Source organism: Pundamilia nyererei, unplaced genomic scaffold, assembly GCF_000239375.1.
Source record: "Pundamilia nyererei isolate P.nyererei 1_Seehausen unplaced genomic scaffold, PunNye1.0 scaffold00150, whole genome shotgun sequence".
NCBI classification, from domain to species: Eukaryota; Metazoa; Chordata; class Actinopteri; order Cichliformes; family Cichlidae; genus Pundamilia; species Pundamilia nyererei.
In genome coordinates, this window is record NW_005187551.1 from 514,325 (window position 1) to 523,618 (window position 9,294).

The following is a 9,294-nucleotide window of genomic DNA, read 5'->3' on the forward strand; positions in this document are numbered from 1 at the left end:
GTGCGTTCCTGCAGGTTGTGTACTCCTGCCTGCCACCTACTCACAATGGCTACCAGAGAGGGCAAGTGCCTACACAAAGCTCCATCCCACTGGTGTTGTAACAAAATCCCCAGAATAATTCACATTATTCACACCAGTTATGTTTGGTGCAGTCGTGCACATCATTTGTCATTTATATCCAAAGAAGAATTAATTATTCTAAGGAAACTGAGAGGGATTTGCTGTTTTTGTCTCACCAAGAAAAAACTTTCCACAGGAAACAGCATTGCCCCTTTTGTCGCAAAAGACGTGTCAGTCATTGATTACTTTAAGCCTCGCCGTGAAAAAAAAAGCCTATCGTGTTAAGCACTCGCTAAAACATGTTAACACGTAACACCTTACATAAAAGCACTGTGTGATTATTTATAGACAAAATTGCTGCTATTAGCTTGGACTATGAGGAAAGATACGGGTGTTGAATTTGAAGTGGGCAGTTGAATTTTTGGCATCAGGACTGATGTCAGACTCTTCAGGTCAATTACGTCTCTCGTTCTTCTTCAATCGATACGTCCTCTGGGTGCAGACTATCACGTGTAATCATAAAACACAAATCCCAGTCATCATTTTGATCATAATGAGAGTAACACTGTGCCGTTAGCAGCCACTGTGTAATTACCCGGCTGGCACAGACCATAAGGGAAAACTACACTATGCAAATATTTCATTTTCTCACAAAAGCTCTTTAGGGATCCATTGTCTACACTGCAGAGGTAATATCTGCCAAACCAGATTGTGCCACTCCGCAACAAAGGAAAATTCATACCATTAGCCTTAGTTCTAGCCTCTTTGTCCAAGGTCTGGTTTGTAAAAGGTTATTTTCAAGTTGCCCAACTGAACATTTGAGGGGTAATGAAGGCAGAATGAACAAATAAACTTAAATGCCAAGAAGTAACAGCTGCCACCACTTACTACACTGAAGAAAGCATTATGTATAAGGTCTGAAAGCATGTGAGTGACAGCTTAATAATTTCCAGCTTAGTGTAATACCATAAAAGGTTTCCCTTTCCAGATCATTTTTAAACACTGAAGCTGAAAGGCCTTTGGGGCCATGCAAGCAATTTGCATGCAGCTCTTGATCAAGCACAATATCTCACATTCCTCAATGGCAACGGTGTATTCATCGATTTAATCACAAAGAGATAAAAGATAGAGAGCGAACTGAATGATAGTCAGAGGAAACCACAACTGCCTTTGCAGAAAAAACGTCTAAAATATAGAGAGAATACCAACGAGCAGATTTACAGATGAAATAATGAAAACACATGCAGTATATAGCAGGGATGAGCTAATCAACTGATTAACTTAGAAAGTATACAGATAAAAGTTAGAGATGAAGAACAGAGGAATCAGGAAATCATGTGAAGGAGAAAAAGGAGGCAGTATTTTGAGGACGTATATGCAGGAGACATTGTCATCTTGATGACATAAAGAATGAACTCATTAAAAAAACTGCCACCTATTCATTTTCTGTCTGTGCGCTAATTGATTAATCACCTAATTGTTCCAAGACTAGTAAAGGATCAAGGAACTCACCCCTATGAATAAAGCATAGAGTGTTCTTATTGCGCTTTTGGAAACTGCATACAAATGTTGGATGAAGTCGATTTTCTGGTTTTCCAGTTGGGAAGAACCACACTTTCAGCACCACAGAGTGGACAGCTCCACAGAAAACCTTGAGCTCGATAAACTGAGCTTCAGACTTGAATTTTTGAGCAAAAAAACTACACTTGAAATTCTACTTTCCTCCAATTTTCTGAAGGTTAAACGCAAAGACAAACCAACAAATCCTGACAGAAACAGCGTCACTGACAAAAGAGCGAGACGCTCCTTTGTGGAGGATTTTGCTGCTGAAGTATTCACCATATAGGGCACGGATGGTGGCTTAGGGCTGAAGCTTCACATCTATTAGACAGGAAACAGCCCATAGCTTACGGTGAAATGCTGTGCACCTTCTCTCACAACTGCATTACAACCTGTTCAGCTTTCAAACGAAATGACATCCACAAGTGGCCAAGATGGGTGACGAACCAAAATGTATTATTCACAAAAGAATGATTTCCTTTTATTTTCATAAAGAAATTGAACAAATTAACTACGTGGCCGTTTTTTTGGCTTATTGGGAAAACAGACCCAGGTGAATTTAAAAAAAGAAAGAAAAGAACGCACGGTGTATTTGGTAATAACGCATTTTCTACTAACTAGCACTGCATTTAGAAAAAATGTGGGACGGCTTCAGTTTACATTTTAGAGAATGGCTCCAGGCATTATATTTATTCAAAGTTTTCATGGAAATAAGGGCAGCTATGCGCACCAAACCCAAACCGACGTGCTGTACTTCCTGCACATTCGTGAACCTCATTAAATCCCGTTAAAGCACTGCGACTTTAGAGCGAAGTTGGGCATACCATCATAGAACAAACTGTGGCATCTATCAGTGCGAGGGTTACTGTGGAGAAACTACAGGTTGTGCATCCTCACCCCTTAGCAGGCTAGTGCGCGGAAAACGACATCCTCGCTCTGTAACGGAACAAGTGTCAAAAAATCAAACTCACCATAGAGGGATACAATCCGAAGATGGTGAGGGAAAGGACCGGGTACAGGACGCTCAACAGGACCCGCATGCTGACGGGCTCCGGCCAGCCACTTTTCTCCAAGATACAGTCCTTTATCATGGAGCTCCTGTCCTTTTGTTCACCTCACGCGTTTTTCTTTCTTTTTTTTATTGCTGTGGAACCGCAGAGAGAGCGCTCCGACCGCGGCACTGCAACCACGCGTTCAGCGACATCACACACAGCGCTCCGACTGAGGGCAGTGCCGAGGAAAAAAAAAGTTTTGAGACAGGGGGAAATATTCAAATATTTCAGTTCCAGCAAGCTGCAGGGGAGGCGCTCCAACCATGTGACTGCACTTCTATCTATCTGCCTGTGCTGAATGCCTTGTGAAAAGCGACCACATTTTTCATTTACACAACCTTCACGCAGATAATGTCTTAAATGGCTAATGAGGCCATTGTGGGACAGGGGGCTTCAGGTGTGAGATCATTATCCGAATGCTGAAGAGGTAATGGTTTATCAGTTTAGTAATGATGGGGGAATGATTGTTCAGTAGGATATACTGTATATATGGAAATGCAGTTGTGGTGCACAGCGCACTTGTTGAAAGGAAAAACGCGAAATTAAATACAAATAAAAAGCTGAGGAAAGCAGTGCACATGCACGACTGAACTGATGAGACAGAGAGAGAAGCTTTAACAGTAAATGGAGAAATCTGTCCATGTTGAATATCTAAATATTTCAGGTACAGTGCACTGAATCTGTACACATGTGGTTCAGCTAGAGATCTGTGGATATAGTGGATGGAGGATTATGAGTGAAAAAGAAAGTTTTTACTGGACTCCGTGAAGTCCTGTGAGAATCTAAGTACACCCGATGATTTAGAATCACTCATAGCAACAACAGCTTTAAGTAATCATAGTCTATATCATCATTGTGGGGGGATTTTGGTCCACTGTTCTTTACAACATTATTGAGCATTGGAACATTGCAGCACCTCAGTTCTCCTTTGCAGCCATTTTTGTGTAGATACTGTGCTTGGAATCATTGTCCTGTAGCATGACCCAATTTGGGCTAAGCTTTAGCTGTTGGACAGATGGCTTCACATTTGACATTAGAATACTTTGACATAAAAAGAAGTTCCTGGTCAACTCAATGGCTGCAGAGTACCTGGGTCCTGCAGCTGCAAAAACACACCCAAATGATCAACCCTTTACCTGGTGCGTGGCACTTGGTGCTGGGTGTTTGTGTAATATGTAATTATGGTGCTATGCATTACGGCTAAACATCTCTGCTTTGGTCTGGTCTGTCCAAAGGTCATTCTTTTGTGGGTTGTTCAGATGTAACTTTGCAAACCTACAATCCTCTTGTTAGAAAGAAGAAGCTTTCACATGGAAACCCTCCTAAGCAAGCCATTCAGTCTTTTTCTAATATTTTTGTCATGATCTTTAATGTTTAACATGCTAACTGATGCCTGTAGCATCTGAGCTGTAGCTCTTGGATTTAGAACACTACACGGTCTGACTTTGGGCTAGAATTGCTGGCATGTCCACTCCTGGGAACATTGTGGTGTTGTTTTAACACACTCCATGCTCCAGACCAACGAACAAAAGGTGCTCACACTTGCTGATGATCAAATAATCAAATGCATTTAATTAACAGAACCTGGTTGCAACTTGATGCGACTTTTAATTACTATGGAAAGAGCAAGGGTGCATTTACTTTTTCACAATAATGCATAAAACTCCTGTGAAAACTTTCTTTTTCACATAACTGTATGTTCAAATAACAAATTCCCACTTTACTAGAAAAGTAAAATGGGAGATTTACTAGAAAATAGCTCTTGAGCAAGAGCGATTTCAATGAGAAAATACCCATTTAATTTGACTTGAAACAGTGTTTTAAGAAAAAAGGTGTTTTAAGAGTGTTTTGAAACACTCATTATACATAACATCAGAGAATTTGTTTATGAGTACTAACCAGTATCACCAGTATGTCTCCATACTGGTTACCTAAATGCCATCAGGACAAATAATAATGCAAATTATTTTTATATATAAAGAGAAGCTTAGTATTGGTCCATACTGTCTACTTCTGTTCTTTTGGTTCAGGTATCATACTTGAGAGCTGGGACTCACACACTTAAAATATATGTATAAAAAATCATGCTGGAATAGATATGTATTGTGTTGGCTGTAAGACTGTGGCTCAGACTTTGCTAAAAGAGTATATCTACTTGATGCAAAATAGCTTTTCCGGCCTAAGAAGGTGTTTTTCTCCCACCTCATGCATTTATATGATATACTAAACTTTAGGGGAGGAAATAGCAGATGCAAAACAGGCTTTGTAATAATAAAAAGCCATCATTGAGAATAGACTGTGGTTCCTTACATTTTCTTGAGAAGATGAGGGCCTCTGTTTCTTTATGACTCTTATTTAAAACCTGGGCTGAGAGATTTTTATTTACAAAGTTGGTTACTGCACAGCTCTGTGGTTACATTCATATAGTTTCACGAATATATCATGTCTGAGATATTCATAACTGAAGCAGCAGTAGGGAGATGAGATGCTGGTGCAGGGTACAGTGATGAGAGGAAAGCAGCAATATAATGCCATGCTGGCAGTGGTAGTCAGCAGGGCTGTTGATGATCTGGTCATCTGGTTTGTGACACTGTGTTGGGGGTTCTCGTTGAGTTCTGTCAGTCTCAGTCTATCCAGACTGCTTCTCTCGCTCTTCACTGTCTTACACTGATCTATGTTTCTAGACAACAAGCCGGTTGTTACGAGCATCCTTTATTCTTCAGGATGTTTGAAAGCTTTTGAGCTCTGTTCTCAAGTTTCTAAATTTCTTATTTTTTTATTGAAGCAGATACACACACTCACTTTCTACGTTTGCAGCTCCCCACGTTAAGATAAATATTTCAAAAAGCAAAGCACTAAAAGTGAAAAGTTCATCCTTGCTATTTTATGAATTGGAGATCATGGTGAGAATGCTGAAGCATACTTTGAAGCAAACTAAAAGCATAAATCAGTAAAATGTTCTTCACAGGGTCATCAGTTCAATGCTTTAATACATTTGTACTTGAACTTGTACAAACTTTAACCTTTAAATAAGGAGGATTATGGCTAATGTACATGCACATGATGATTAAAATAAGGTTATTTTGATTCAGCTGCAACACAGATCAAACAGACATGCAATTCAACCTTATCTTTCTTAGACCGATCTTAATACGTATTTCGTGGATGGATTTCCATGAAATCTTGCACAAACATTCATGGTCCACATGTGATGAATGCTAAATACTTTAGTGATACCCTGGCTTTTGCTTTGGTTTAACCTTCACGTCCATGTTATCTTTAGATTAGACAAAGTATTACAGACTTCTGGGCATTGTAACGGTGGTGCAGTGGTTAGCACTTTGACCTCATAGCTTCCAGTTTCAATTGTCCTCTCTGTGTGTAGTCAGCATTTTCTACCTGTTTCTAGTTGTTTATATGGGTTTCCTCCTACAGTCCAAAGACACGGAAAGGGTAAACAGTGACTCCTGTTAGGTAATGGATGAGAGGTGGATAAAGTCCTAGTGTATAGCGTCTAGACTTGTGATCTAAAACAATTTGAGTAGAGAGTAAGACTAGAAAAGCATTACATTGAATTCACACAGAATTTGCATATTGCCTCTAGAAAAATTGTAATAACTTCAGCCATGTATAATTATTAGCAGCATCACAGTTTTATGGCATAAAAATGGCATTCACATCACTATGTAATTAGAGGTAATTGACTCCTCTTGGTGTGCTAACACTCGAAAGTGGGATGATAAATATAATGGAATATAATCTTATAGCTATCTATATAAATTAGAGATGATGTAACATAAGCATGTTGACATGCTCGCTTTGAGCATCAAAGAGCCGCCAGGATGAAAGCACAATAGAAAAAGTGACATACAGTAAAGACAAAGTGTCACCAGTGACACTGTTGCCACTGTGCAATGATGCGCAGTGTTACACTGTGTAAACACAGGGACTTATGATTGGTTGATGCCTCAACATTATTTCTGTGCTAGAAATGTTGATCCCAGCCAACTTTGATTGGTCACCTTTCCTCTTCATCTGTACTGGGTCAGTCTATCCTTAAAAAATTAACTTAAATCTCCAGTTTGTCCTACTCAGAATGCAGTTCAGTAGATGCTGGTGTAGCTGATGAAATGTTTAATTCTGAAATTCATTCAAATAAGCCACATCCAATATCGTGTTATTATTATTCATGCTACTACGAATTACGGGGTAGCTAAGTAGAATTGTGCAGAGGATTATGGCTAATGTACATGATGATTAAAATAAGGTCATGTTGATTAATTTGCTACACAGATCAAACAGACATGCAATTCAACCTTATCTTTCTTTCACCCATCTTAATATGTATTTACATATATAGAAGGAGCTCTATAAAAAGAAGAAAACATTCTTCATTCACTTCCCAAGCTCTAAGCCTTAAAAAAGCTATTATTGTTATTTTCACCTGGAAAAAACACCCCCAGATTTAGTCAACAGTAACATTCAAGCAAAATCTTGAGCTCTCTGGATAAGACACACTTTAGTTTCCTTATCCTCATGCCAAAGTGAGATTTCAAAAATACCAGAAAAAATAGTTTTACTTCTGAATTATATTATTAAACGTGCCTAAAAGACAAGACAAAACAAAAAATCTAATTTTAAGCTGTAAATATTACATTTTTATACTCTGAGGCAGTGTCATTAAAATTAAACTCTAGTTTTCAGAAGTTTTACCTGAAAGAAAGAAACAAAAACATTTATAAAACACACTGAGCAGGCAAAAGCAACAGGACAACTTAAACAGATAGCACCCAAAAAAGGTAAAAAGGCAATAAAGCATTGAGATCTCCAGGGGAATATAGTAATTTGAGGGTAGTTTGAAGGTAGTTCAAAGAAGTGAGAAGTCCATACTAACTGAAACCACCTTCATCAAGTGCAAACATCGGGAATATGAAAGGTTAAATATTAATTGGCTCTTTATAAAGCTTTTAAAACAAAACAGTTAGGACACACCATAGGTGGACACTAAGCTTGTGTCTGGTTCACTCGTGATGCCCCCAAATGCTCTTAGAATAAATGTGTAAAACCTTTACCATGAACAAGTCTGGATAATGTTTTCCCCAGCAAACCAATTCGATTACACCAGGTGAGATCAGATTAGCATTGTGCTTTGCGGCCTTTGCTTATTCACCCCCTCATATTTTACTTCTAATTCCTTATAGTTCCTTAAAGGATGTTTTTCAGCAGTCTGCTGTTCCCGGTGGTTTGCTGTATTCAGACTGCAGCACAGTGTTCCTTCAGTAGCAGACAGAAATGTTGGTCATAGTTTTACAGCAATGGGGAGTGAAGCAGTTTTCTCTACACCACCATAAACACTGCTTACCAATGAGCCCCACAAAGACTTTCTCAGCCCTTCTTTTTTAAATGAAGAAACACTGACAGTGAAAGGAAAAGCAGCTTGCATCCGTGTTTGCATCTTAATTAAATGCGACCTCTAGTTTTTTTTTCCTGGGACAATTAAAGGAATTAAATCTGTAGTTGAACAGAAAAGAAATACCAGAAGTGATGCGATGCCTGTTCCCACCAGTATAATGGAGTCTTAATGGAGCAAGAACAGAGCCGGTTCAGACGGTTAAGTTCGAGTAATTAAAATTAAACAGACCTGCTACTGCTCGGAGAGCAATGGGCTTATTTCTATATTCTTTAAGAAGATTGTGTTTGGGAACTCCAGGCTCTGCTGTTTGTCATGTGCAAAGCTGTTAACACACATCTATGTACAATGCTTTTGCGTCATTCATTGCTCCATCTCTGAATAGTGCTATTTGTTTTGCTAATTCGAAGCTTCGATCGCTGTTTTTTACACCTTGAAACAGCTCAGTCTCACACTCTCTTTGCTTCTCATCTCCCTGTGGTCTTCAGTTCTATTTTGGACTTATCAAAGGTCATCAGCAAAACACAGAAGTACAGACGTCCATAATGTATCAGCCGTTTAGCTGGTGTATGAGACACCATTAGTGTTATTTCACATTAGCTGAAATGTTTGCACATATGTCTGTGTGCTTACCAGATGTAAGCTGAGGTTAAAGGTTAATGCATCACTGAGGGATAAATGTTTGTGTGTGAATGCGTGTGTGTGTGTGTGTATGTTCATCTACATTAGTTTTCTTTGTAGGGCATCTAATAAGTAGTCTGGGGAGCTGGCCAGTCAGAGTCTCAGTAAACAAGATTTACCAGCAGCCACAGTGGGTTTTTTTGTTTTGTTTTCCCAGTGGTTTTGTTCAGAAGGGGACTCTTGAACTTTAGCAAGGCATGGAAGGGCCGACTTTTAAAGATAGTTAAGCCGTGGATGATAAGAACACACCAAGTCCAAAGAAAGTGTGAGCAGTTCACATGGACACATCTTAGTATGGGCACGTTTTCACTCCAGCATGGACTGTTTTTTCTGAGGTACTAGGTATCTGTAAAGCCTCCAGATATTTGAAGTAGCAGCATGGCTGTTAGATAAACACTGATGTCGACGGTGTTTTTAACTGTTTAGTACTTACCTTGTTCAAGCTGAAGCTGCCAGTCTCACTTCCAAAAATCAGACACTCCAAAGCAGGGCACAGCGGTATGATCGGGGCATGTAAAGTATATAATGGTA

At 39.2% G+C, this 9,294-nt stretch overlaps 1 protein-coding gene across 1 annotated transcript in view; it reads right to left on the reverse strand.

The window, feature by feature from the left end:
- olfm3a (olfactomedin 3a) overlaps positions 1 to 2,845 on the reverse strand; it is a 25,239-nt gene extending 22,394 nt beyond the window's left edge. Inside the window, exon 1 of the mRNA XM_005744879.1 lies at positions 2,592 to 2,845. Within this exon, the coding sequence (XP_005744936.1) occupies positions 2,592 to 2,711 (120 nt within the window). The 5' untranslated portion in view covers positions 2,712 to 2,845. The remainder of the gene's footprint in view (positions 1 to 2,591) is intronic.
- Positions 2,846 to 9,294: the final 6,449 nt, after the last annotated feature.